Source organism: Ascidia mentula, chromosome 5 (assembly GCF_947561715.1).
Source record: "Ascidia mentula chromosome 5, kaAscMent1.1, whole genome shotgun sequence".
NCBI lineage: Eukaryota > Metazoa > Chordata > Ascidiacea > Phlebobranchia > Ascidiidae > Ascidia > Ascidia mentula.
This window is the reverse complement of record NC_138570.1, coordinates 8,712,661-8,739,831: the sequence shown is the minus strand read 5'-3', so window position 1 is coordinate 8,739,831 and position 27,171 is coordinate 8,712,661. Positions and strand designations below refer to the sequence as shown.

Genomic DNA, 27,171 nt, shown 5'->3' with positions numbered 1-27,171 from the left:
TCAGCATCGCACTAAATTGGACTGAGTTTCACACAACAATGTATACAATAAATAATTTATAAATGTGTAATGTAATATATATACGCCATTTTGAGAACCCAGGTTGTTGTCGTTGCCATATTTTTTTTCGCATATTGTTTTCTTGACATTTTTACTAATAGAACGCGTAGAATATTTTCCCAAGTTTTCTGTAACTCTCGTTGGTAGAGTAAGTCTGCATGGAAAAGGTGAAACCTTCACCGTTTCGAAGTTTCTCGCCAGAGGCTGTTTTCGTGTTCCATGATTTTCCGTCAAAAACTTTATTCCCAAGCAATAATTAGTTCACCTGCTTTAAGCGAAAATGTCTTGGAAATTATAACATTTATTGCGTGGTATTCTATTTAAGCAGGCAATGCCTCAGTATAAAAGTCAACAATTCCTGTTTATCACAGATTCCAAAACACACAGCATCGACATTTTAAACAAGGTCTTAATGCGGTTTCTTCTATGTCAGGTTGTAACGGAATAAGCACTCGTGTTTTGAGATAAGACCGCGTTGTCGGCTGTGCGCAAGCAAGAAAGTAGATTCTATCGCCTGCAGCAACGAGGACTTGTTTTTATCTCACATCGGCTGTAGCAGGCTATGAAACGCAGATGAAAATGAGGTAGGTTTACTAACATAACAATGACACGTTACTACATTAAAATTCGTAAGTTTAGACACTTGCATTCTGTAAAAAAGGTCGTAGAGGTTATTCAGAAACTTTAATAACAAGTTGTGCACATGCTTGCAGGTATGCGGTCATCTTACTGCTGTTGTTTGTTGGTGCTGAATGCGCGGTACAGTTGAATGAACCGTACGGAACTATAGAAAGTGCGAACTATCCGGACCCGTATCCGGATAATACGAACCAGACCTGGATATTAAACACAAGACCTGGTTATCAGATTGTTGTTTATTTCACCACATTTGATTTGGAAGATTCCTATGACGAGGAATTGGGAGGGGATTGCGTTTATGACTATGTCGAGGTAAGGGTACTAACCAGGAATTAAAGAAGTTGTAATACGACGCAATTTGAAATTTTAATATCGTGTTGTTCTCATCAAGTTTAATGCAGTTGTGAAACTTCTAAATAAGTATACAAAGAGATTACAAGAGTGGATTTGGACATGTATGTTTTGAATGATAATAGCTCACTTGTATTAAATGACCAACCCAACGAAAAACGTATAACACCTAAAGACTTGTTCTTTTGTTAAGTTGGAACATCTCGGCACGCGTCATAGGTTCTGCGGTAAAGCGGGTCATCGGTGGAAGGGAAATGCACCACGAAGTTTTAACAAATTTAGATCTGAAAGCAACCAGATGATCATAAATTTTGTATCAGATTATCTGAACGAAGATCCCAGACCCATCGGATTCCAGGCTCACTTTTATCACGACGGTGAGAAGAAAGTCGTGTTATATGAAAATAAGTGGGAATAGAAAAGCCAAAGCTAATATGCTATTAATCTTCTCAAGTAGAGTAGACGTTTAGAACATTAACTGCGTTCATCATCAGTACTATAATTGAACATGCAGCAGAGCGCCGAAGTATTTTGACCCCAATTGAAAATAAGTACTAAACTACATAGTTTCCTATGTCGAATTAATTTGACTTGCTGCGAAAATGGTTGTTAAAACTACAATTAATCAAATATTCGGTTAAATTCATCGGCAGTCAAATTGGATCCAACTACATAATATTAGAAATAACTTGGAGGGTTTGTTTTTGTCACCAAACCCCTGTTTTCAAATATATCACATTTTTTTGCACAACGAACGTAAAACTTAACTCTTCATTTAATGCTCGATCGTATTTTTGCCTGACATTTCGTGATAAATCGGATATTGTTAAATGCAACGAGAGTTTAGAGATTGTTTACCAGCAGGGTTGTGACAGTCAGCATAAAATCTTACAAGCATGTACTCAGATAAGGACGAGTGTGCTGAAATGTCGGACATGGTGGCAAACACGGTTGAAGACTGGGACGATTTGATCTACTGTGACCACTTTTGCGTCAACGTTCCTGGATCCTATTACTGCTCATGTCGTCATGGCTACGTTCTGCACTCCAATCAACATACGTGCACAGGTTACTGATTATGCAGTGTTTCTTGTACATTTTATCAACTAAATGGGTTTAAGCATCAATCACCTGACGAAAAAATGTGTTAGGTGATTGTCGTAACGAGATGATACAATCGGATAATGGCCTAATTCAAACGCCGGAATATCCATCCAAGTATCCAAAGCTTACAGATTGTCAGTGGAACATTGAGGTGCAGTTGTTCGAAGTTATACAATTTTCGTACAAAACTTCTATCCAACTTTTAACAGGTCAGGGAAGGATTAAGTTTGAATTTCAACTTTAGCACAACTTTTGATATTGAGGATCATTACAACTACACTGATTGCCCCTATGACTTTCTTAAGGTAATTTGTTTCACAATATAATAAATTATTCTTCAAGAAGGGTCATTTTAGTTGGCTTATGGAGATCAAGAAGCGAAATTCTGTGGCTCTGTAGCGCCAGCATTTGTAATGACGAACACTAGAATTGCTCGACTTGAGTTTCATACAGATAACGCGGTGGAAAAAGCCGGGTTCCAAGTATCGTACACAACCACTAGTAAGTAACTACCTGTTAACTTTAACAGCCACCTATGCAAAGAACGTATATTTCCTTGCGACAAAATTATACTAAAACAAAAAGAACAAAAAAACAATCCAGATGACGTAATTCACTTTTGACAGGGGTCAGGTGTAACGAACACCCACAAAGTCCATCGAACGGTCAAATTCTTAGCAACATCACTGAAACACGAGGTTACTATGAGTTTGAAGACGTTGTGAAGTTTAAATGCGACGATGGCTACAACCTTGTTGGAATGCAACATATTACCTGCCAGAGTGATGGGAACTGGAATGGTGGTGCGCCCATTTGTCAAAGTAAGTATAATTATTAACTTTGGCAATGCAGGAGTTTCAAAATGAGGGTAGTTATTTGTATAGCAAAGCCATTGTTTCAAAACTCTGTGCTGCAATGAAAATTAGTACATTGTGTGAATATTCCGTTTGTTTTGTTTTTTAGTAAAAACATGTGCAGATCCAGTGCATCTAAATGTTCCATACTCGTCGCTTATCGGCGCCAGCGACAGTTACACATACACCCAAGTGGTATCGGTGTCATGCAACAATTGGTACGTCGCTTATTTTATCGATATTAGCACAAATGTTCTGTACGGTTACCATCCAGTGAGTTTCTTCACTGAGGTTTAAGCAGTAAGGTTATTTCTCCTATATTACCGCAGGTACGAATTAGTTTCTGGCACGGAAAGGTGGGTTTGCAACAAGAACAGTGAATGGGTTGCAGAGGAAAGTGGATCTCAAGGCATAATTCCAGAATGCAAACCAGGTAAGATTCAGTCCTTTCTATTTAAAGTGGATTCATACTAACATGAAACTAAAATTAAATATTTGGTAATGTTTGTGTTATGGCACATGGCGCACCGTTGGATAAGTTCTTGCAACCTTAACAAAGCGGATGGAACTTTAGCGCAAAATCTATCGCTTTCAATTTAACACTTCAATCGGGGTTAAATGTGACCATATACATTCTTGTCTAAGGAGTAGTAAAGTAGGAGGTGAAAAGATCATGTCGTCTACGTTAAAAGGAATAACTAAACGTAAAATCTTGGTTCAAACGTATTGTGGAGCACCCAGAGCGCATGCAACATCTTGGAATATTGTATTGCACTTTAAAAACGAAAAATATAGTTTAGCGCGATTAAAAATATGATTTACAGTTTGTGGTGAGAAAAACTTCGCGCAAAGGGCGATCTTTAGTCAACATATCAGTGGTGGTCTTGATGCGAAACCACACGAATGGCCTTGGATGGCTTTCATCAACATTGGATTGCAGCCTAACGTCATCGCTCGATCAGATGCATGCGGAGGCTTCCTGATAGGTCCCGAGTAAGTCACAAAATTAAAAAATTCAGACGTCAATTCTATGTCTGTCGTTTGTATCCAGTCACGTCTTGACTGCAGCTCACTGCATCACCAAGAAGAACACGACAACTCTACAGCCATTGAACCAAGTTTTTGTTTGGTTGGGCGTCCACAACCGGAAAAAGGATCACGGACCAAATACCAAAGCAAGGTATTAATTTTTTTCTCAATGCACATAAAGCGTGTGTACTGTTTTCTTCCACAACCATAGGAAAACATAAACGTTATTAGGTTTTAAGCAACCACGTGGACTTTTTTCAAATTTGTATTCACACAGGTCCTACCCGGTTATTGATATTTTAAAGCATCCTGATTACAATAATAATGGCTGGGATAGCGACCTTGCGCTTTTGCGATTGGCTACTACTGTTGTCATGGACGACGATGTGCGCCCCATTTGTCTTCCTCTGCCTGACTCAGACGCGGTAAGAATTTTAAACAAACTTACGCAAAGTAAATGTGCGTCCCTAATATTTGTTGACTGTTGAAAAACTTTACCACGCCATATGAAACCTTCCAGATGCTTTTACACACATCCTATACTTTTTGCTTCACATAGATGGAAATATAATAAATAATCCTGAGTCGTCTGTCCGTTAAACGTTTCTACGATACATATTTTTCGCCTGTGTTTGCAGGCATCATCAGTATCGCTTATTTAAATAGAATTGAATTCTTTTGCAAACACAGGCAATATATATTATGTCGTAGAAACGTTAAACAGACAGCGAGACGACTCAGGATTATTTAAAATATTTTGTGCTAATCCGTTACTGAGTCTCCGTTATCCATAGAGACTGGAGGCGATTAAAACAAAAACTCTCATTTACTAGATGGATTTCGGAAATGGTCTCGTTGCCGGTTGGGGAGTAACAGAAAAACAGTTTGGAGGATCTGTAGTATTAAAATTCACCGAGCTCCCGATCGTCAACCATACTGTATGTTGGCAAAATTTTCTCGAAACAGTGAACAACCACAACCGAGAAATGCCATCTCACCTTCGTCTCACGGAGAACATGTTTTGCGCCGGAGTGTCGTAAGGATCAAGCTCAATATTTTCGCTTTGGGTTAGGGTTAAACTTTGGACATAAATCTTGGCGTTCAACGTCAATAAGAGAGTGTATGATGTTCTCCGATAGTCTGTTTGAGACGATAAACACCAACTTAACTTAGTATTTTTCATGATGAATAAAATGTACTCCCTATTTAACCATTTAAAAAAACAGTTCCATTCAAAACTAGTTGTGTCTTCACATGCACTATGTATGTATGGGAACTTCTGTGCACTTCATGTATCTTCTAAACAAAAAAACTTACTAGACTTAGAGTAAGAGAGTAATTTCAAACTGTAATAACACTACATGATTTAATTTGTGGGTTATTGGTGAATCACTTAAAATAGTGTTTCGAATCAATTATGCACAGTGTTACAGCCTCACTTTTTTGCACGCTAGACTTGGGTCTCAGAAAAGCACCTGCACCGGAGACTCAGGGGGTCCGTTCATGACTCAAACGCCTGACGACAAGTTCAGAGCGTACGGAATCGTTTCTTGGGGAATTTCCCTAAACGAATGCGGAGAATCTCTCTCCTATTCAGTGTTCACCGATTTGCATACCAGAAATGTTCAATGGATCAAGGAGCAAATTTTGTGATTTCAATCCAAGCGTTAATTGATTGTGTGTGCTCAGTGTGTGACATTAATTGTTTTGGCAATAAGTCTGTTGTCTTATTAAACAATAATTCAAAAGTTGGTTTCAACTGGATAGCGTATGTAAAGAGAAATTAGAAAAGCGCAGGCTGCCCATGTTGGTTTATAATAATGCTCACAGTTACCAATCTGGGGTTGGGTTGCACTTTTTTTAAATTTTTTCCTGGGGTCGACTTGGATGGGTAATTACCCCAATACAAATTTAAGATTGGTGAACAAAGTTATAATGCAAATGCTTCCATTTATCGTCTGCAGCAGGCAAACGCAGTTCCATATTTATGTCGAAGTAAGGGAACCAAGATTTAAATAAGCAATTTTAATTTTACCGGAAATAATGTTGGCATAGCCTACACATCCTAAGTCAATTGAAGTTGTTCATGCAGATACAAACGTTGTTGGGGGTTTCCAATTATCAGAAGAGTTTCGCTGATCGAAGGTCAACTTCGCCTGTCGGTGCAGGCCGCGATATTCCACCGTATTTACCAAAGAATTGAAATACGCTTTGTTAAACATTTGGAACATCTCGATTCGTGCCATCGGTTCTGCGGTAAAGCGAGTCACCCTTGTAAAGCGGAAATGCTCTCAGGGCACCTATATGGTCTTAATTTTTGCATCAGATTATCTGAACCAAGATTCCAAACCTATCGGATTCCAGGCTCATTTTTATCACGAATATGAGAGGAAAGTCCTGTAATGTGAAAAGATGTTTTAAAATATGAGAAGAAAATATAACGGCAACAGTTTTTTCATTTATTGTGTAATCGACTTTTTTTGCTGGATCTGTCCATGAAATATCAGGTGGGTATATTACTTGACACAACGAAGGTTAAAAGCTTACTTACTAAGAGTGTTATAACAGACAACATCCAATCTAACAAGCATGTACTCAGATAAGGACGAGTGTGCTAAAATGTTGGACATGGTGGCAAACACGGTTGAAGACTGGGACGATTTGATCTACTGTGACCACTTTTGCGTCAACGTTCCTGGATCCTATTACTGCTCATGTCGTCATGGCTACGTTCTGCACTCCAATAAATATACGTGGGCAGGTATTTTGTTGTTGCGATTTGCTGCCTCTCTTGTCATTAACGACAACATGCAACCCAAAAGAAGAAAATTACGAATCATTTGTACCACCAATTCCGTACGAAATAGGTGAAGTTTCGGATTTGGCGAGTTGTACTGCTCGTGGCATCGCCAAACTGAATGAAAGACAAAAATTTTCTGACATTCAGAACAAGATACAAAATATACTGCGCCGGTAAGGTTGGAACTCACGATCTTGGGCAAACAGGGCCACTGCTTTACCGACTGTGCTTCGAGAGCTCGGTTGTTAGAGAGGCCATTATGTGGTCTGGTTACCCTGGTGTGCAAGTGCCCATGGTTGCAACCATGATCAATATTGTACGGAAATAGCCAAATAAAGGACTTCGAAGAGGGGTCGATACGGCTTTTACTTTGAGAGCAGGCAGTGTTTTAATGATGACACCATTGTTTTTTCATGTCCATTACCCTGATTTTTTCGTGGGATTTTAGTTGTTTAGTGGTCAGTTCTCGTATAGTGCTTGGATTTGTTTTATGCAATGTTACAGCTTTTCTTTTTTGCCCACTAGACTTGGGTCGCGAAAATAAATATTCTAGCGGCTGCGGATGACCGTTAGTGTTTCATACGAGTGGCAACAAACAAAGAGCGTACGGAATAGTTTCCCTTGGAGTCGCCAGAGATGTTCCGCGACCCAAACATGGTGTATTTTCCTTGCACGGCGCATATCACTCAGCGTCCATTGATTTGTATACTGACATGGCCAAATGGATTGAGGTGCAAATTTGGTAATTTTAATCAAACCCCTACTTGGTTGTATGCTCAGTTTATGACTTTTAATTTTAGTGGCAGTAAGAATGGGGTTCTTTCATGTTGTACGTAAATTATTAAACCTGGAAAACGTGGGCAAATGAAACATTTGGATAGAATTTTACGCGATGCAATCCCCAAGCATAAATATTTAAGAATGGCCCAAAAGAATAAAAATATTGATGAAAGAATGAGCCAAATAGAACAGCCGTACACGCCTCTGTTGTTGATATTTAAGAGGCAGTGGTGGCAGGATTTGCAAGAGTTTGTGCGTACCCTTCCTAAAAATGTGCAGGATGGGTGTTAGTTACCATTGATTTTTAAAATTATATCTGCCAGAAAAACTAACGCCCTGTAACTTTTTTAAAAAGTTTATTTGTCTATTTATTTAAAATACGAAAACATCATGCATAGGTCAAAATACTACGTTGAAGCAAAACAAGGCACATTTAAACACAAGCTACCGGCTACATATCGCAGGTAAAACAGGCAATGCAAAAAATGTGTAAAGACTTTATATTAAGTGCACTAAGAAACCATTCAGTGGCTAAAAATTTTGGAGTTAAAACTTCCCGGATATAAAGCTACTGATCAGGGAAGGTGTGGTTTCGCCAAACCCGCAGATGTCCAACATTCCTCGGTCGTTTTCATCGGCCACCGGTTTTTCAAAGGACTTCGCTGCAAGCGCCACAACAATAAGACGTGCAGGAATTTCGGTTTTCTAAAACAGTTCGCAGAAAAAAAATTAGGGGAAGGCAATTTTTTTTGTTTTTTATGTTACGATAACAAATAGTTGTTAGTTTTCGTTTTTTGCCCCCTGTAAATGCCCTTCTTGGCGTCCTTTCCGCGCGTTTGAATTGAAGTCAGTAACATGATCTTCGATATACACATTGCGTCTATACTTGTAACCATCGTCAATAACCGCAAAAACAACGCAGTTTCATACAAATACAAAAATTAATTTTTCGATTTAATTCAAACGTTAACATTACAAGCAGCCGCGGATGATTTGCAAGATCAATTAAAGCGTGCACGTTACTTTCCAGCGTTGAGGATAGGAATAAAAAAGTCCAACTACTCACCTCTCTGTACTGCTGCAAGGCTTCAGAAGGCGACGTTTTACCTTTCCACGTATCGTTGTCGGTGAACACAATAAAACAATCAAACTCCTTGTTCTTTCTTTTTGCAGTTATCATGGGCCGAGAGCAGTCAGTGCCACCTAAAGAAATCTACAACCCAAGAATTTAGAATTGGACTTGACTGAAAGTAAACTCTTATTACACTTACTGAACTAATCTTTTCCTTTACAGTTTGTACAGTGTCAGATTGGGAAACAGCAATGGTCTCAAGCCTAAAGAGGTAGAAAGATTCGGTGCAAGTAAAAACTTTCAATATGGTACACATTACCACAAAATCTTACTTCGATCATAACACTTTGGTAGTAATGTTGTACCAACATAAATAAATTCAACATTATAGGAATTATGCTGTTGCAACATTTTTACACCTTTTAACCCCAATAAAAACTAACTTACATAAAGCAAAACACAAGATCTGTTGTTAGTTCAATACATAAGATATAAGCACACCTGCACACCTAGAACATTTATCAGACACAGTCTTACTTTTTGGAAAAACCTTGGATGGTAGAATTCCTTTCAGTTTTAGCAATAATAAAACACATGCTAGCAGCCACAGTAAGGCAGTCCAAACAGTTGCTGTTCACAATGTTCCCCTTCATTGACTTTGAGGCGTCAGTGGTTACACAAATTCTTTTTCCTGTTGGCACTACATTCTGTTGTTAATAAAAATGCATAATTGTTTGTACAACTGTATTAAAATGTCCATTGGGTAACACAAACCGTCAGGGACTTTTGAAAAGCAACCTCCAAGGCATCCAGTATTTGATTGTTGGGTGACCATTTCTTTTTCCCTCTAACTGACTCACCGGAAGCATATACATTTTTATGCCAAAATATCCTGTATGTTGGCTGAGGTTTTAGTATTGTGTACGTTACCAAACATGTTAAGTTTAGAAATAGCTCAAAGTCCTCTGACATTAAAGCTTGAATGTAAAACAGCATAAATGGCAATTACAAATTCATTTTCTCTTACATGGATAGTTAATTGCATGTAAACACTACTTGCATGTTACCTGAATGGATGTAAGCCAGATGATTTCATTTCTGATTTAATCCTGTCAATGATAAGGTTGGTAATGTCACTGTCACCATCAATAAGCTTCAAAATGTGAAAATCAGGAAGTTTACAAATGAGAATGTCAATTGGAATTCCTGGTAGAGCATTCTGCCAAATCTAAACACAGCAGCAGGTTGGACAGCTTGTTTGTTAAACTTAATTTTTTTCACTTGAAAGTCAGTTTGTCGGTACAGTATATATGTAGTAAATTTCAGAGTAACCTTTTCATTTTTGTGAAGTGAATGTGGCAAGTGACCCCATATTAACTTGTGCTTAAAAATCAGCAACGAAACATCATCCACCTCATTCCACTGCTTTATCTTAGTAATTGCATCCAGAAATTCCATTAGCTATTACAAACATAAATTAACTATACATGAGTATAAAATCAGTTTCATAGTATTGCAACAGGCATTAGGAAACATACTTTTTTTACTTCAGGATCATCACTCTTCTGTATTTGATCACCGTAGTCCTGCTGTACTTTACTGTAGCCCCGTGCAACATATGCAGTCAACATTTGCAATGCTATTAAAACAGCAAACAAACTGATATACATTACACCAAAATAAACCCTTGCAAAATTTACACATACTTTACAACAATGTTTTGTTAAAGGGCATCTGACTAAGGTACAAATGAATTGTGTGACTTACTGCTTATTTTAAACATTAAACAGTGCACAACACATTGTCTCAGGTGTGACTACAGATAACAATTTCTTTATACAAACCTAATGATTCTCCTGGTTTCACATGACAAGACCTGAGTAACCGTGAGTGGTTCATATGTTGAAATGATGGACAGCTGCTCACTCCGAATGCTACATCATAGGGCCGTTTGTTGCAGTACCATTCCTTCACAGCTTTTTTTATTGGTTTTGTCCACCCACCACGATGTGTAGCTTTATTTATGGCCTCATAATAAAAGGCAAACTAAAAACATGTAAATACTAAGCAAAGAAAATGTAAAGACATATTTTTCTTCAACCTGTAAAAACAATCGTGGATTTGTGCATATTTGGTCAAGCATTTGAAGGGCGCGTTGCTTTACTTCCCCACTACTACAGACACATACAGCCATAGTGTAAGCAATGCCTTCATCCAAGCCAAAATTATCTAATTAGTCAAAACAAAAATAAAGTGGTAAAACATGTGTGCAAGAATCCAAAGGCAAAAAGCACTAACTTTCCTGGGTGACTTTGTATAGTGAACTGATGACAGACATCCCAGAGCCATTTTTTATTAGCTGTTCTACCACATGCTCACATGGGTTGTCAGGGAAATCACCATCAGGTTTAAACGCCAAGTGTGCACCATGTTGTTTTCCAGCATACAAAAATCTCCAAAATTTGGTGACAGAACAGGTCTATGACACAGGTTTAAAACATTAGAACATCATTATATAAATTTCAAGGTAAATGAAGTTTGGGCCAAACATTTGTTGGTATCATCTAAAAATATCAGTTTTAAGACTATGTTTTCCAGCAGTAAAGTATCTAACACATTATACATTTGTACCTGCAAAATTAAGGCATTATTGACAGTTGGTATTGGTAACTGCAAGACTTCTGCTACAGGTTGTTTCTTTTGTAAAGGTTCCAGCCTGGCAGTGGTGAACAGGTTTGAACTTTCTGTATTTCTGGAGCACGCCATGCATAATTTTATTCTCTTATATTGGTAATTAATTCTCTTATATTGGTAATTAAGCAATGACTTTTATTAATTTGTTGGAGATCTTTGAAATTCAACAATGCTGTGTGAACGCTGCTACATAACAAAACAGCATATCTGGTGTTATAGTTGCTAATTAGAAATTGGAATAACCTATTATTACCCCTGCAACCTCTATATATGTAAACATCAATGATGTGCGGCAATTCTCAACAGCATTTACCGAAAGGCGATATGATTTCTACAGGCGTCACACATGAACAAACATGATTTTGTGTTAATTACCTTTTTTGACCATTGTATCAGCATAGTATACTCCAAGAGTATACTGTGGTATCAGTATGCTGTTTAGTATACTATACTATTATTAGACGCAAGTGCGCTCTCCAAGAACCACGTGCTGAATTACCCGAGTTACCGCAGATGAAAATAGCTGAAACTGGATAAAGGAGTTTAAAGCAAGAACAAATGGTTCAAGCCACTAATCTCTATGAACTGGTTCAAGCACTTCGCTGGTTAAAGCAAATCGACAAAAAAACGTTACCTAACTTAACTTCAGCCACATACTTTTGCATTTTGTGGCAATTAAAACCTAACGTCAGAGAGTAACGGACCAATTAATCATGATCATGACCTAAATACATTGTTGTTTTTCGTATGGCCGTGGTAGTCAGCAGTTACATCATCGTGTCGTTGTGGCTCACGATACAAACATATCAAGTGTTAGAAACGAGCAGAAATTGAATATTGTCTAGCCACTAAATTGAATAATCAAAGAGTTTGTGAGCAGATTTTTTACCCTGATCCGCCGGACTTGCTTTGTCTCTCTGTCAGCGCAAGTTGGTGATTTGAAATCGCCAAACGGTATTCCCACTTATACCATACGTGTGTACAATTACGTTTGATGTAATTTACGCAAATGCAAGATAACAACAAAATGTCATTTTATTTACGTTAGTAGATAGTTACATATCAAGATAATTGTGAAATTAGGTCTTTGTTCTTTTAGCTTTACGCACACACAAATTTCTGTATTTTGATTTTAACCATTTAATCGTGCAAATAAAAATTAAAATATTTAGCTGTATGTTTGTGTATGCTTTACCTAAAAATGTTCACGGACGCCTTTTTGTCATTTGACACCTACAATGACAGAGTACACTGACAACGCATTCTTTTGTTTAGGGGTTCCGTTTGCAAAAAGTGGGAGAATGGTAATTCTAAATTTACCAAGGTAGAAATTTTCATAGTGGGAAAGATATATTTTTCACATTTTAAGAATATTTACTCCAGAAACACGATACAATGCCATCACAGTCAAACGGATAATTTAAAATATGATTTGTTTCCCAAATGGGGTAGTTTGTAACGGACACGGTTGAACAAGTTCAAACCACTTTGCCTGTCTGTGTGGAAAGTATTCAACTGGGTTTTGCTTAAGAACAGAAAGTGTTTGGGCAGTTTAATTTTCGAAAAAGGACAACATAGGCTATATTAAACAATTCTTTTTGTTATTCTTCTACGACTGCTGTAATTAACTAGACAATATATGAAATGTATTGTAAAACAACTTGAGTTAATTATAGTTCATCCAAATTACTTTTGAAGTGCATAAAAGCGAATTATGTATACACGGGCTAATATATTGTATATGACTACACAACAATGCAATTTTAAGTTGTCAAAGGTTATAAAACAACATAGTGTAACATAGCCTACGTCCAGTTGCTTATTGGGTTTGTCATTGAACTGCTAGTCCTGTTGACTGAGCAAACAAATCTACTCATAATGACCTTTATACTTGCACATAAATGACCTGATAAAAAGGCTGGCGGAATTTGAGCAGTACAACGCGTTTCTACTTTACAAAATTTCTTTACAGTGTTTTACTAAACCAATGTAACTAAATTGCTTGTATTTAAATGTGCAACCGTGTTAACTTTTATACACAATTAATTAGGACTTTTGCGCGGTATTCTTTGCAATACGAATCATAAGGTGCAGTAAAGGCGTAATATTTGTGATTCTATGTTGACATATCTTCCATTTGATTGTCGCAGGTTTATAATTCCACATAATGCTGGACTTTATGAAAACATCATGTTTTACTTATGTGGGCGTCACTTTGATTAGTTTCTTGTGTTTAATCTTCTGGTTTAAACGCGGCAAACATTCAAGGTTGCCTCCAGGACCTTGGGGCCTTCCGTTTATCGGAAATTTGCCGTTCATGGGCATTCATGCTGAGAAAACCTTCGCAAAATGGGCGAAAATCTATGGTCCAGTTATGTACGTTAGGTTGGGATCAAACCCAACCGTTGTCTTGGACACTTTGGACGCTATGCAAGAGGTACTGTATGATTTATTTTTGTGCGATTTGAAATAGAAAAACATGTATGTTTTGCCCACAAGTTGTGCTTTTCTTGAAGGCTTTTGTGAAAAGGGGGCATCAGTTCAACGGAAGATACCAAACGTTTTTATCCGAGTTTTCGTCACTAGGGAGAAATGGAATATTGTTTATAGATGACCCAGAGCAATGGAAAACTCAAAGAACATTCGGACTAAGAGCGTTTTCAGGGTTTGTTTAGTGTCTTGTAATGATTGACAAATATTTTAACGTTGCGCATTTTGAAAGCTCATCTTTGCAAGGCAGAAGCCAGGAAAGCCGAATTTTAGAAGAAGCTGATTTGCTGTGCAATATAATACGTTCGAAAAATGGAAAACCATTTATTCTAGAGGTATCCTACAAATGTGAATGATTGAATTTACTGCATAAAGTAAATTGTTTTTGTGATACACTTCGTTTCCACCGTCTGCAGAAGGATTTATCTGAAAGCATCTCAAACGTGGTGAATGGTATAACCATTAACCGTAGGTGCACTGACAAGGGAAACGAAGAACTACGGGATTATGTCAATCGTGTGGTTACTGGGCAAGCGTTTATTATGGCCACGATATAATGCTTTATTTAAAAAAAATATTGTATGTATAGATTTAGAGCACATGGACTGATTTATATTTTGTTGGTTGTGGCTCCATGGACGAGGTACTTTCCCCCATTTAAAGCGCACTTCAGACAAATGGAGACAGAAACAGCCGCCGTAAACGGTGCGTCTGAAAAATATTCCTTTAAATTTGGCAAACTTACGAAAGCGGAAGAGGAAATATTTGTTTTGAAACGATGCAACTTGTTTGTTTTTTAAAAGCGTCTTCAAATCAACCTGTGAAACTGTGCGATACAGAAGGCACAGGGCCGGTCATGAAAACGTTTGACCGGTTTGGCTAAATCTCCCCACATTTCTCCACCACCGCGCGGTCCTGTGATACCGTGCAACTTTGAACTACTATACGCTGACTGGTAATGTAACTTGTTTTTTAGATATGTTTCGGTGCTTTGTAGACGAGCAAGAAAAACAAATGGATCCCAAAAATCCGATCGGATTTATGGAACAGTTTCTTGCTGAAAGACCCAAACCGACTTTCACGGTAAGTCGGATAAATAAATTTTAATTTTTTTCGAGGACTAAGATAAGATTTGAATTTATCGTTTTGGAGGTTGCTTTTAAGCATTTGGAAATTGTTTGCCATTATAACCATGATTAATATCCACTGCTCTCTTTCCTTAGAAACAGCAACTGTTTATCTATGTGAAGGATCTATTGTCTGCGGGTACGGAAACCAGTACAACGAGCATTAGATGGATATTGTTGTACCTCATAAAATATCCAAGCATTCAAAAAAAAATACATGATGAAATTGATGTTGTTATTGGTATAAATGAGTTTTAATAATCACAAACTTAATAGTAGTTGGTAATCAGTCTTTTGTGATTTAGGTGGTGATGGACCAGTACGTTATGACTGTGATCTTCCCTACCCAAAAGCTGTAATTCAGGAAGCTTACCGGATATGTTCTGTTGTTCCTCTGACCATACCCAGGAGAAACTACGTAGATGTTGAATTTATGGGTTATGTTATTCCCAAAACGACATCTTGACGCCGATAGCAAGTTTGTTAGGTCCGATCGGGTAATCCCCTTTTCAGTAGGAGCGAGGAATTGCTGGGGAGAAAATTTGGCAAGAATGGAGGTATTCTTGTTTCTCGTCAGTTTCTTGCAGAAGTTTGAAGTTCTTCCCAACCCTGTTAATCCAAACCCAAGCATGGAAGGAACCCCTGGACCTGTTTACTCACCTCAACATTATCCGTTGATTATGAAGGAGCGTTAAGTAAACCTTCGTATAACATTGATTTGCCTTTCAATGCAATTATGTCCAAAATGCAAACTTCGATCGTTCTAAAACTGATTTTACGCTTAATCCACAAAATCGTCAAATTTTCCTACACGCAATCAAATTGTTTCTGTTTAAGGCCGTGTTGTGTCTTGTTGATTTACCTTTACATTATGGTTATTTCAATGTAGGCCTATATACGTTTGTAGCCTTCTGAAACTGTCTTATAGAAATACAATGAATGCGCAATAATAGCAAAATTAATGAGATTTCTATAAAAACAAACGTGTTATAACTAAAACAAAACCAATCAAATAAATCGTTTTCTTTATCCCATGACGGTATCTGCACACAAGACATCATAATAGCATATATCAATCGGCAGACATTTGTTTAGTAGAAAAAGGGTCCAACTAACATCGATAATCTGTATTGAGACAAGTTGGAAATGCTTTGGACGGGCACATTTACACAAGCTTGATTCGTTGGTTGATGGTGGTGCTTTACTAAATCTAAACACAGTATTTGCACTTTGCCTTTTTTCAACAAACCAAAAACAGAATTACCGTATGCTTGTACATAAAGCGTAGATCTCCCACCGACTTCTTGGATTGGTTTTGGGCTAAAAGCGCTAAAATTCTTTCAAAAAGTGATACCTAGGACTGGCCTAGATTTCTACTTAATCATCCAACCAAGATGGGTTTTTTTAACATATATTTCTCCGATGCGGCATCCTCAGTATTCTAAAAACAACAAGAGTAATCGTAGTGATTATCATCAATAGCACACATCAAGACTAACATGTACTTAACCTCCAGACCGCAATCCTGTACGAAACAAAATAAAAACACACAGGCACAGCAGCAGTTGAACGGTAGCAACGGAAAACGTTGTTGCGTCAGCGGTTTGCTCGCGGGTGTGAAGATAACATTTACAGGCACCACACCAGTGTCTGGATGGATTAGAACGGTTTAAAAGATTAAAATGGAAATAAAAAATATAAAAACAACAAGAAAACGTTGTGTTTATCGCATCCTGGGCAACACCATGCGTTGAATGTTAATTGTTGCATTGGTTATGACTTGCCAATTCGACTTGCATACGTCAAGTGTTCTGCAGCAATGTTGTTCGACAAACGTTACGTAGTAGCATTTACCCAGGCCAGACTTTGTGCTTAGCACCGTGTTGTACTTGCTGACGTGGTGTCCAAAAAGAGCAGCTTTATCGTCTTTGCTTTTGCATATCTCTGTTTGGGCTTTACCCCACAACGCTCTATGGCCACGCCACTTTGTGGAAAATGATTTGTTTGTTTGGCCGACGTAATTATCGCCACATATCATGCATGTGGCAACATATATGCCATAGTTTCGGCAGTTTAGCACTTGTGACAGTTGGAGGTTTCCGTTTGGTGTGATCAAAGTCGAGGTTTCCTTGACCATAGACATAGTGCCTCCTCTATTACCGCATAGACAGCAGCGCCCGCACGGTTGTGAGCGTCTAGTCATGGGTATCGTGAGCAATCTCCCGGTACCTGGCGTACAAGTTTTGGGAAAGCCTTGAGAGGCACATTCGAAATGCGGAATGGGATTTTGTGTTTAAAGATCAACCATACACAGAAGAAAATTTGCTTCCGCGCACATTAAAGATTTCCAACTACTCCCTGTCGGGATGAAACCATTTGGTAATAGCTTTCGCCGAATCTCAGGCCCAAGCGCAAAGTATTTCGCCGACGCAAGTGCCGCTTACGCATATCCTCTTTTCAAGACGCACAAGTTCAGCGCACAGAACCTGAAAACATTTGCAATTACTGATATTCCAGTGAGGCTTGTTCAAGCTGCCGGCAATATTGCAACTTCCAGAATAACAGCGTTTTTAGAACACCTGCTCCACCGAATAGATGTGAACTACTGTCATTCTGAGATTGACGAATACTGCCGCGACAGCATACAATATGCAAAAGAAGTATCAGAATGCAAAAAGAACAACCAAAACAACGAAAAAGAAATACGTAAAAGGCTGTACATCACCGCAGCAGATGTAGTGGGACTATACAACAACGTAACCCGTACATTGGTAAGAGAAGCTGTCACCGCAGCCCTGAAGGAAAGTTCCAACTTTCCGGACGACGTACGAGGGTTGTTGGTTAAATTAACCTCCCTCACCTTGGGAAGCATAACATTAAAATATGGGAATAATTTTTACAGACAGTCGGATGGTATCATCACTGGTGACAACCATTCGGTCTCTCTGGCCAACATCTCCCCACACTACGTACTGAGGCCTAACACAGACATTCTAAGAAACCTCGACTTTGATCACGCCCAAGGGAAACCTCCAACTGTCCCAAGTGCTAAACTGCCGAAACTATGGCATATATGTTGCCACATGTATGATATGTGGCGACAATTACGTCGGCCGAACAAAAAATTCATTTTCCACAAGGTGGCGTGGCCATAGAGCGTTGTGGGGTAAAGCCCACACAGAAGTATGCAAAAGCAAAGACGATAAAGCTGCTCTTTTTGTGCATTACGTAAGCAAGCACAACACGGTGCTAAGCACAAAGTCTGGCCTGGGTAAATGCTACTACGTAACGTTTGCCGAACAACCTTGCTGCAGAACACTTGACGTATGCGAGTCGAAATGGCAGGCCATAACCAATGCAACAATTAACATTCAACGTATGGTTTTGCCCAGGATACGATAAACACAACGTTTTCTTGTTGTTTTTATATTTTTTATTTACATTTCCAATTTACATTTTCTATTTCCATTTTAATCTTTTAAACCGTTCTAATCCATCCAGACACTGGTGTGGTGCCTGTAAATGTTATCTTCACACCCGCAGGCAAACCGCTGACGCAACAACGTTTTCCGTTGCTACCGTTCAACTGCTGCTGGGCTTGTGTGTTTTTTATTTGGTTTCGTACAGGATTTCGGTCTGAAGGTTAAGTGTACATGTTAAGGCCCGTTTACACACGAACACAGTTTGGCACGGCACAGCACAGTCTGGTACACACGGCGTTTACACTACTGGAATAATCGAGCACGACTACAGGGATTTCCTTGTAACAAACATGAAACCGACAAGTGCAAGTGACAAGTTGCGTTGATCATTTTTTAAGGATGTCAGTCTTGCCTTGCATTTCTCGGCCCCGCCAGCAATATTACAGGTACAAATTGAAGTTGTTGGCTGTACATATTCTTGAACAAAGGTATTGTTTCACATAGTTAAGACATGTACTGTTTTACATAATTTTTTACGACGCAAGGTAACACTACAGTATGTTGAACCAAACACCACAGATCTGAAAACAAAGATGGTATAATTAAACCAGGACAATGGTTTTCCACAGCAGCATCACGCTGAGACGACGTTTCACACACCGCTTTGCAATGCAGCTATGGCACCATTTCATACACTCAAAACAATCGCTCACATGTCAAACGCGGTCACATCACACAACCACAACTAAATTAATATATGTCCTCTCCTTTTAAGCAGTCGCCTTGCACTCTCGCATCAATGTGTGCTGAAATGTGCCCAACTGTGCCCGAATTTATGCTCATCGAGCAAAAGCGAGCACATCCCAGCACAGACCGGCACATCCCATCCCAGCACAACTCAGCACGCGCGCACAATAAAACAAACACGGAATCGTCTGTAGTGTAAACGGGCCTTTAGTCTTGATGTGTGCTATTGATGCTAATAGCTACGATTACTCTTGTTGTTTTTAGAATACTGAGGATGCCGCATAGGCGAAATATATAAATTCAAAAAATATATCTTGGTTGGATGATTAAGTAGCCATCTAGGCCAGTCCTAGTTATCACTTTTCCAACAATGACAGTGCAAGCTGATAACGCAATAAATCGAATTTTACCAAGCTAAATATATTCGCAGCAGGAAAGATATGTTTTGCACATTTTAGGAATATTTACTCCAGAAACGCGACACAATGCCATCATAGCGAAACGGAAAATTTAAAATATGATTCGTTCCGCAAATGGAGTAAGTGCGTTTTAGCGGACACGGTTGAGCAAGTTCTGTTCCACTGAATTAAGTCTGCCATCTTGTTACTTGTCTCTCTGCATTGAAAGGGTTCAGCTAAGTTTCGTTTAGATGGGAAAAGGTTTAGGCAGTTTAACTTTGGAAAAAAGACAATATGTATTTAATAACTTTGTTTGTCAGTCTTGTACGACTGCTACAAACAGCTAGACAATATGAAATGAGTTGGAAAACCACTTCAGCAGTTTATGCCAAATAGAGTCTAGCCAAGTTGCTTTTGGAAGTGTACAAAATGAACGGCGAATTATATATACATAGGTAGAAATATAAATTACTACCATATTACAATTTTATAGTTGTCAAAACTTATAAAAAGGTTTGTCATTGTAAAGCAAGTCCTTGACTATACCTTTACCACTACCAGTAGCCACTCTTAATCAAACAAACATACTATTGACTCTTGTACTTGCACCGCTGGGTGAATTTGGGCTGCAGCATACAAATGAGTTTCAGTAAACATTTCATCACTAAACCATATGCATATAAATTGCTTGTATTTAGATCTACATCTGTGTTAAATTTGACCCTTTAATTATTTGGACATATGCGTGATGGAATTGCTTGCAATACGTAACACAAGAAGTACAATAGTTGTATTTGAACTAAAAAATCTGTCATTTGTTTGTCGCAGGTTTCACAACAAAATGCTGAGCTTTATGGAAACATCGTGTTTTACATATGTGGGGCTCACTTTAATAAGTTTTTTTGGTTTAATCTATTGGATCAAGCGCGAAAAACAATCAAGGTTGCCTCCTGGGCCTTGGGGTCTTCCGTTTGTTGGAAGTTTACCGTTCATCAAAAGCAATGCCGAGAAAACCTTCGCAAAATGGGCGAAAATCTATGGTCCAGTTATGTACGTCAAATTGGGATCGAACCCCACCGTTGTCTTAAACAGTCTAAAAGCCATGGAAGAGGTACTGCATAATTTGCTTTTGCGTTACTTGCAATAGGAAAGAATGTTTTGCCTACTATTGATACTTTTACTTATAGGCATTTGTAAAACGGGGTCACCAGTTCAACGGAAGATACAAAACTTTTTTATCCGAGTTTGCGTCACTAGGTGGAAATGGAATTTTGTTCATAGACGATCATGAACAATGGAAAACCCAAAGAACATTTGGACTGAGGGCGTTTTCAGGGTTTGTTCCGCACAATGGTCGTCTTTTTGAGGGTGGCATATAATTACATGAGTGTCATATTCGACAGCTCGGCTCTTCAAGGTAGAAGTCTGGAAAGCCGCATTTTGGAAGAAGCTGATATGCTGTGCGATATAATACGATCCAAAAATGGTAAACCGTTTATTCTGGAGGTAAACGATAAATGTGAATGATTGATTTACCGAATAAAGTAAAATGTTTTTACCATCTGCAGAAGGATTTATCTGAAAGCATCTCAAACGTGGTAAATGGTATAACCATCAACCGTAGGTGCACCGATCAAGGAAATGAGGATCTACGGGATTACGTCAATCACGTTGTTACTGGGTAAACAATAAAAAAAACGCTTACTTTGCAAAAACACAACGTTCTTGTATAGATTTAGAGCACATGGACTGATTTATATTTTGTTGGTTGTGGCACCATGGACGAGGTACTTTCCCCCATTTAAAGCGCATTTTAGTCAAATGGAGAAACAAGTAGCCGCTACCAACGGTGCGTAAACGGAGAGTATATTTAAGCTGTCATTTCAGGTTGACCCAAATTTCTTCATAACCGGCCCAGTGAAAGCGAGAAATTTTAACGCAACCGCTGTGCTACCTGTTTAGAGATCATGTTTGTTTTCATTTCAGATATGTTTCGGTGCTTTATAGACGAGCAAGAAAAACAAATGGATCCCAAAAATCCGATCGGATTTATGGAACAATTTCTTGCTGAAAGACCCAAACCGACTTTCACGGTAAGTCGGATAAATAAAGTACAATATAAGCTGCAGACAGTTGTGCACACAGTTTCATCTGATCAGGTTTAATCAGTAATCTTGTGATTGGCGTCTAACACTTAGTGGTTAGTGTGCAGTGTACGTGGAAAACGGAGACGAAGACTGCGAAAGTCACTTTACAAAGTAGAGTAGTCTCTGTACATGGCCATCAGCCTGTTTTTCATTTTAGAGGCTGCGCCTTATTAACAATATATTGAAATTTTTCACTATGTTATAAATATAAATTATGATCATCACTTTCTTTTTTAGAAACAGCAATTGCTTATATATATAAAGGATCTATTGTCTGCGGGTACTGAAACCAGTACCACGAGTATACGGTGGATTTTGTTGTATCTCATCAAAAATCCAAGCATTCAGACAAAAATACATGATGAAATTGATGTTGTTATTGGTATAAATGAGTTTTTATATAACAATCTTTATCGTCTTTGTGATCGGTCTTTTGTAATTAGGTCGTGATGGAAGAGTACGATATGATAGCGATCTTCCCTACACAAAAGCTGTAATTCAGGAGGGATACCGACGATGTTCTGTTGTTCCTTTGACCATACCCAGGAGAAATTATGAAGATGTTGAATTTATGGGTTATGTTATTCCCAAAGGCACACAGGTATATTGGTTAAATCCTGTTGTAGCCATATTAGAATTGACAACTAACATTGCAGCGGTATTGATTAGGCTACGTTTGTAATATAGCTATGTTTGTGCGACAGAGTGTTAAGTTATGTTATGAAGGTGAAGTTACTTTAGAGTCAACAAATGTTTTTACAGATCTTCGGAAATCTATGGGCTGTACACAATGACCCAAAATATTGGCCGAATCCCAATGAGTTTAAACCTGAACGACATCTTGACGCCGATGGCAAGTTTGTTAGGTCCGATCGGGTAATCCCCTTTTCAGTAGGAGCGAGGAATTGCTGGGGAGAAAATTTGGCAAGGATGGAGGTTTTCTTGTTTCTCGTCAGTTTCTTGCAGAAGTTTGAAGTTCTTCCCAACCCTGTTAATCCAAACCCAAGCATGGAAGGAACCCCTGGACCTGTTTACTCACCTCAACATTATCCGTTGATTATGAAGGAGCGTTGAACAAACCCGTGTTAACATATTGATCAGCTTCCCCAATGCAAGTATGCCTAAAATGCAAACTTTAATCTTTCCTTGTATTTATGAATTTATACTTGAATCTCAAAATTGTCATCTTTTTCTACATAGAATAAAATTAATTTGAAGCGTTGTACCACGTTCGTATGTACCTTTGCATTAATTAAATTGTTTAAAACAGACTGTCTTGGACTGGAATCGAGCTATAGTTTACTGAAACAATAGAAAATTCGATTTCGCACGGACATGAGCACAAAAAGAGCTGTACTTAAATGAATGAATGGACTACAGTCACATTCTGCCGAAAGTAGGCAACCAGTCTTTGCATTAATTATGTAAAAGTATGTCAAGGTGACTTTGTGAAAATGGCTCACAACAATACAAAAAGGCTAAATGGTGGTAAAATCATGTCCCTTAAAAAAAACGTATAACTAAAATGAGACCAATTATAAATATTCGTGTTTCTTTTTCGTCCCCTGATTGTTCGCATGCAAGACATCAGGCAAAGGTATCTCAAATATCAATGACTGTGCAAATTGCTACATAGTTTTGACAAGTGGCACAAATTAGGTCACATAACGGTTTTGTTTCAAAAGATGACAATATCGTCACATAACCTGTAATACCAACACCTGTTAGAAAAATGTTATCTGTTCATAAAGCTTCAAATACACCCACATTTTAAAAATATTCGGTTCAATGGTTTTGAACGAACACAAAACCATTGATCCTTGACGCTATTTACTCTGCTGTGTGCTTCAGTGAAATGCTGTTTATCATCTTGAGGTTAGTTTGTATGCTGTCCAATGTAAACTGTGAGATATTTTGACCAAATCTAATGTTTAGTATAGCTACGGGAACACTGCAGATCGTGCACCTTGTACAGCAATGCTCTACAGCACAATGTGTCACGGAAGAACGAATTTTAGAGTCTAAAGTGCTGGTAATTCGTGCACCACAGAGTATTGGTTCCTTAATTCATAACAAGATCTGTGCTTCGTTGTAAAACGTGTAAGCAACAAGTCAGTTTTATATATAATTGGTTCAGAATGTTATAAGGTTTGACGTTTCTATGACCAAACATAAGTTGTTAAGTGTAGGCGGTTTTGAAAAAAAACATCAACTGCTTCACTTGCTGGTGCGTCGGGTTGTCAAAGGAAGTTTAGAAAGTACACGGAAATATTTTCGAAAAACAATCCGTTATGAACTATATATAATGAAGCAACAAGCCTCGGATTGAAGTCAGCAGATTTTATTGTAAAAAAATCGATTTCGCTTATGTAAGCATCGTCAGTTTCTGCAAAAATTACGTAGTAGTGGTAATAAAAGCAATAAAATGCACGCAAAAACACCCTTGCAACTGAGAGTCTTTTCTTTACGCTGTCACCTCAAAGTTCACAGTGTGAACTACAGTGTGGTAACGAACCTATAGTAGGTGCATGATAGCGGAAAGAAAAGACTCTCAGTTGCAAGGGTGTTTTTGTGTGCATTGATCTATTTATGTGCAGGTTTGAAATAACGTTTAAGCAAGAAAGATGTACAGTAGATTTGCCGAAATAATGTTTGCATTGATGCATGCATCGTACTTTACACAAGCGCTAATCGCTGTGGCCAGTGTGCTGTGTATGTCGTTGTGGCTTACACGTGGAAAACCTTCGAAGCTTCCTCCAGGGCCTCGAGGCTTACCTCTGATTGGAAGTTTGCCTTTTATCGATACACGTTCCGAAAAAACTTTCGCAAAATGGTCTAAACTTTACGGTCCGGTTATGTTCATTAAATTGGGAGCACACCCTACGGTTGTCCTAAATGATTTGGAATGTATAAACCAGGTATGTGGTGGGGAACAGAGAATTATTTTTGCCAAAATGTAAATTAACATTATTGCTTGAAGGCTTTTGTGAAACAAGGCAACCAGTTCAACGGAAGATTCAAAACGTTTTTGTCTGAGTTTGCGTCGGAATGTGGGAAAGGAATATTCTTCATTGATGATCCAGAGGATTGGAAAACACAGAGAAGATTTGGTTTGAGAGCTTTATCCGGGTTTGTTTTGCTATTTCGTTTTATTGCATGTGGTTGACTTAACAGATTGTCCGTCTTTACGAATTTTCGAGTTTCTATTATTGTACTTTAGATCTGGTTTAGAAGGCAGAAGCTTGGAAAGCCGTATTTTGGAAGAGGCGAATCTGCTGTGTGACGTCATTCGTTCAAAAGGTGGAAAACCATTTGTCCTTGAGGTTCGTTTTATGCTACTTGTAAACATCTGGAAGTTTGCAAAATTGCGTACATTCCCCAGAAAGACTTATCTGAAAGCATTTCGAATGTGGTGACTGACATTACACTCAAACGCCGATGTACCGACCAAGAGAACGAACGCCTGAGGGATTACGTCACGCGCTTGGTAACTGGGTAAGCAGGAAACCAACTTTTATTAAAAATTTTCTGTGTAAAGATATCTGATATGAAAGTAAAGAAATACGTATGTCTGAAAACTGCACATTTCATGCAGGTTTCGGTCGCATGGGATGGCTTACATTTTGATGGTTGTAGCTCCGTGGGTGAGACACTTTCCTCCAATCAAGGCGTATTATAAACAAATGAAAGCGGAGACCATTCTAGATATTAGTAAGATTCTGTGCTGATGTTTTTTTAGACAAAACGCAAAACTGTCCTTCTTATATTTATATGTATTTGTAACCAAGCGTCCTAAAACCTGAATTTTGTTCACGTGATCTTTTTACATATCAGAAATGTTTATGTCGTTTATTGACGAAATGGAGGAGAAAATGGACAAGCAAAATCCGAGCGGATTTGCGGAACAATTTCTAGCTGAAATTCCGAAGCCGACTTTTACCGTGAGTAGGTTATGTATCACATTATATGTGGGTATTGTCATTCCATGTCAAAAACGGGGGGTAAACGCTTATGTATGCTTTCTATGTGCAATCGTTTATAGTTAAACATCATCTGTGCGACTGTTACGCATTTTTGTGTTTTAGAAACAGCAACTGCGCATCTACATAAAGGATATCCTCTTCGGTGGCACTGAAACAAGCACAACAAGCATTCGATGGATTTTGTTGTATCTGATAAGAAACCCAGACATTCAACAAAAAGTACACGATGAAATTGACGCTATCATTGGTACAGATTTTTGTTGGTTGTTGCAAATGTTGGTTTCATGATGACGTCATTCAGGTCGTGATGGACGAGTAAGTTTCGATTGCGATCTTCCTTACACGAAAGCTGTAGTTCAAGAGGGCTATCGCATACGTACAGCAGTTCCACTTACCCTTCCACGTAGATCTTACCAAGACGTTGAGTTTATGGGTTATATTATTCCCAAGAATACACAGGTATTTAAATCTTAATTATTTTAACCCAAATAGGTTATGCAAGTTGTCAAGATTTATCTTCAGAACAATTCATAGTAGAACAGTGGCTTTCATCTGTTTTCATACCTTGACCCACAAACGCAGTTTAACCCAGTTATGATACACTTAGTGTTACTACAACAAAGATTGGTATATGGCCTGGTAAAATGCATATAAACGACAGCTTAAATTGTGTTTATAGACCAAAATTAGTTTTGCAATAATTTTTTTTGTTTTATTTTGATTGTTCAAAATCCCACACACTGTAAGTCTAAAAACCTAGCGACGCTAACCACTAGGATAACAACCACTGGTTACACGACCACATAGTTAAAATGAAATAAAAATGAAAAAAAAAGCTAAACTTGCGTAATGAGATGTTTTTGCATGTAACCACAAACGACGTTGAATCTTGCAAACGGTTGGGATTTTACTTTAGGCTGTTTGTGTGTCACAGATTTTGGGAAACCTATGGGCTGTACACAATGACCCCAACCATTGGCCCAACCCCGATGAGTTTAAACCTGAACGACATCTTGACACCGATGGCAAGTTTGTTAGGTCCGATCGGGTAATCCCCTTTTCAGTAGGAGCGAGGAATTGTTTGGGGGAAAATTTGGCAAGGATGGAGGTTTTCTTGTTTCTCGTCAGTTTCTTGCAGAAGTTTGAAGTTCTTCCCAACCCTGTTAATCCAAACCCAAGCATGGAAGGAACCCCTGGACCTGTTTATTCACCTCAACATTATCCGTTGATTATGAAGGAGCGTTGAACATATACATAACATCGCTTTCCAACGTTATGCAATTATATGCTTAAGATGCAAGCCTCAATACATCCAATCTGTCATTATCTTATCTGTTTGTGTTTGTTTATTGTGGATTAAAGATTACTTTGACTATATTGACCATTGCAACAAAAGACACTGTAGTTATATAAATGCATTTACAAACTTACAGGAAATCAAACGATCCCAAATGGAACTTTTGCTGTATGACCA

The 27,171-nt window shown here is 38.3% G+C and overlaps 4 protein-coding genes and 1 pseudogene across 8 annotated transcripts; 4 read left to right on the top strand and 1 right to left on the bottom strand.

The window, feature by feature from the left end:
• Positions 1 to 570: 570 nt before the first annotated feature.
• LOC145902486 (mannan-binding lectin serine protease 2-like) lies at positions 571 to 5,804 on the top strand. The gene is made up of 15 exons (XM_082990477.1): positions 571 to 644; positions 774 to 1,011; positions 1,244 to 1,427; positions 1,957 to 2,118; positions 2,202 to 2,305; positions 2,364 to 2,459; positions 2,511 to 2,655; positions 2,781 to 2,975; positions 3,118 to 3,226; positions 3,338 to 3,441; positions 3,833 to 4,001; positions 4,060 to 4,188; positions 4,315 to 4,462; positions 4,871 to 5,073; positions 5,492 to 5,804. Exons 1-15 carry the CDS (start codon positions 634 to 636, stop codon positions 5,688 to 5,690), a joined length of 2,196 nt encoding a protein of 731 aa, XP_082846603.1. The 5' UTR covers positions 571 to 633; the 3' UTR covers positions 5,691 to 5,804.
• A 2,174-nt stretch (positions 5,805 to 7,978) lies between these two features.
• LOC145902661 (RNA-binding protein RO60-like) lies at positions 7,979 to 11,636 on the bottom strand. 2 transcript variants are annotated; one of them, XM_082990713.1, is made up of 12 exons: positions 11,321 to 11,636; positions 10,988 to 11,168; positions 10,791 to 10,918; positions 10,534 to 10,735; positions 10,228 to 10,328; positions 10,022 to 10,150; positions 9,757 to 9,917; positions 9,464 to 9,581; positions 9,227 to 9,396; positions 8,889 to 8,952; positions 8,684 to 8,830; positions 7,979 to 8,322 (listed from the first exon to the last, which is right to left on the bottom strand). In XM_082990713.1, the coding sequence occupies exons 1-12, from the start codon at positions 11,453 to 11,455 to the stop codon at positions 8,164 to 8,166; spliced, it is 1,695 nt and encodes a 564-aa protein (XP_082846839.1). In that variant the 5' UTR covers positions 11,456 to 11,636; the 3' UTR covers positions 7,979 to 8,163. The 2 variants fall into 2 exon arrangements, with proteins under 2 accessions (XP_082846839.1, XP_082846840.1); XM_082990714.1 differs by lacking the exon at positions 7,979 to 8,322 and having other exon boundaries at positions 8,693 to 8,830; positions 9,240 to 9,396.
• Positions 11,637 to 13,550: 1,914 nt separating this feature from the next.
• On the top strand, positions 13,551 to 15,885 carry LOC145902842 (cytochrome P450 2J6-like; annotated as a pseudogene). Its single transcript, XR_014402627.1, has 8 exons — positions 13,551 to 13,820; positions 13,900 to 14,048; positions 14,106 to 14,208; positions 14,290 to 14,402; positions 14,463 to 14,578; positions 14,850 to 14,956; positions 15,097 to 15,241; positions 15,306 to 15,885. The product of XR_014402627.1 is annotated as a cytochrome P450 2J6-like (transcript).
• A 3,923-nt stretch (positions 15,886 to 19,808) lies between these two features.
• LOC145901719 (cytochrome P450 2A3-like) lies at positions 19,809 to 23,150 on the top strand. 2 transcript variants are annotated; one of them, XM_082989485.1, is made up of 11 exons: positions 19,809 to 20,022; positions 20,396 to 20,678; positions 20,755 to 20,903; positions 20,971 to 21,073; positions 21,136 to 21,248; positions 21,301 to 21,416; positions 21,554 to 21,660; positions 21,952 to 22,096; positions 22,158 to 22,315; positions 22,477 to 22,829; positions 22,985 to 23,150. In XM_082989485.1, exons 1-10 carry the CDS (start codon positions 19,997 to 19,999, stop codon positions 22,786 to 22,788), a joined length of 1,512 nt encoding a protein of 503 aa, XP_082845611.1. In that variant the 5' UTR covers positions 19,809 to 19,996; the 3' UTR covers positions 22,789 to 22,829; positions 22,985 to 23,150. The 2 variants fall into 2 exon arrangements, with proteins under 2 accessions (XP_082845611.1, XP_082845610.1); XM_082989484.1 differs by lacking the exon at positions 22,985 to 23,150 and having other exon boundaries at positions 22,477 to 22,930.
• Positions 23,151 to 23,510: 360 nt separating this feature from the next.
• Positions 23,511 to 27,072, top strand: LOC145901721 (cytochrome P450 2U1-like). Of its 2 annotated transcripts, XM_082989487.1 has the most exons (11): positions 23,511 to 23,589; positions 23,650 to 24,083; positions 24,465 to 24,632; positions 24,695 to 24,843; positions 24,935 to 25,037; positions 25,097 to 25,209; positions 25,310 to 25,425; positions 25,549 to 25,655; positions 25,800 to 25,944; positions 25,999 to 26,156; positions 26,632 to 27,072. In XM_082989487.1, the coding sequence occupies exons 3-11, from the start codon at positions 24,570 to 24,572 to the stop codon at positions 26,941 to 26,943; spliced, it is 1,266 nt and encodes a 421-aa protein (XP_082845613.1). In that variant the 5' UTR covers positions 23,511 to 23,589; positions 23,650 to 24,083; positions 24,465 to 24,569; the 3' UTR covers positions 26,944 to 27,072. The 2 variants fall into 2 exon arrangements, with proteins under 2 accessions (XP_082845613.1, XP_082845612.1); XM_082989486.1 differs by lacking the exons at positions 23,511 to 23,589; positions 23,650 to 24,083 and having other exon boundaries at positions 24,294 to 24,632.
• The last annotated feature ends 99 nt before the right edge of the window (positions 27,073 to 27,171 follow it).

Coding starts and splice junctions, on each gene's coding strand:
- LOC145902486 (XM_082990477.1), top strand. Junction 1,012..1,243: donor GCGTTTATGACTATGTCGAG/GTAAGGGTACTA, acceptor TCTTTTGTTAAG/TTGGAACATCTCGGCACGCG. Junction 1,428..1,956: donor GGCTCACTTTTATCACGACG/GTGAGAAGAAAG, acceptor GCATGTACTCAG/ATAAGGACGAGTGTGCTGAA.
- LOC145902661 (XM_082990713.1), bottom strand. CDS start 11,455: ATGGCGTGCTCCAGAAATACAGAAAGTTCAAACCTGTTCACCACTGCC. Junction 8,953..9,226: donor ATCCAAGGTTTTTCCAAAAA/GTAAGACTGTGT, acceptor CTACCTCTTTAG/GCTTGAGACCATTGCTGTTT. Junction 8,323..8,683: donor CCTTGCAGCAGTACAGAGAG/GTGAGTAGTTGG, acceptor GAACTGTTTTAG/AAAACCGAAATTCCTGCACG.
- LOC145901719 (XM_082989485.1), top strand. CDS start 19,997: ATGAACGGCGAATTATATATACATAG. Junction 21,249..21,300: donor GTCAATCACGTTGTTACTGG/GTAAACAATAAA, acceptor GTTCTTGTATAG/ATTTAGAGCACATGGACTGA. Junction 22,316..22,476: donor TTATTCCCAAAGGCACACAG/GTATATTGGTTA, acceptor ATGTTTTTACAG/ATCTTCGGAAATCTATGGGC.
- LOC145901721 (XM_082989486.1), top strand. CDS start 24,339: ATGTACAGTAGATTTGCCGAAATAATGTTTGCATTGATGCATGCATCG. Junction 25,210..25,309: donor GTCACGCGCTTGGTAACTGG/GTAAGCAGGAAA, acceptor CATTTCATGCAG/GTTTCGGTCGCATGGGATGG. Junction 25,656..25,799: donor TTCCGAAGCCGACTTTTACC/GTGAGTAGGTTA, acceptor TTTGTGTTTTAG/AAACAGCAACTGCGCATCTA.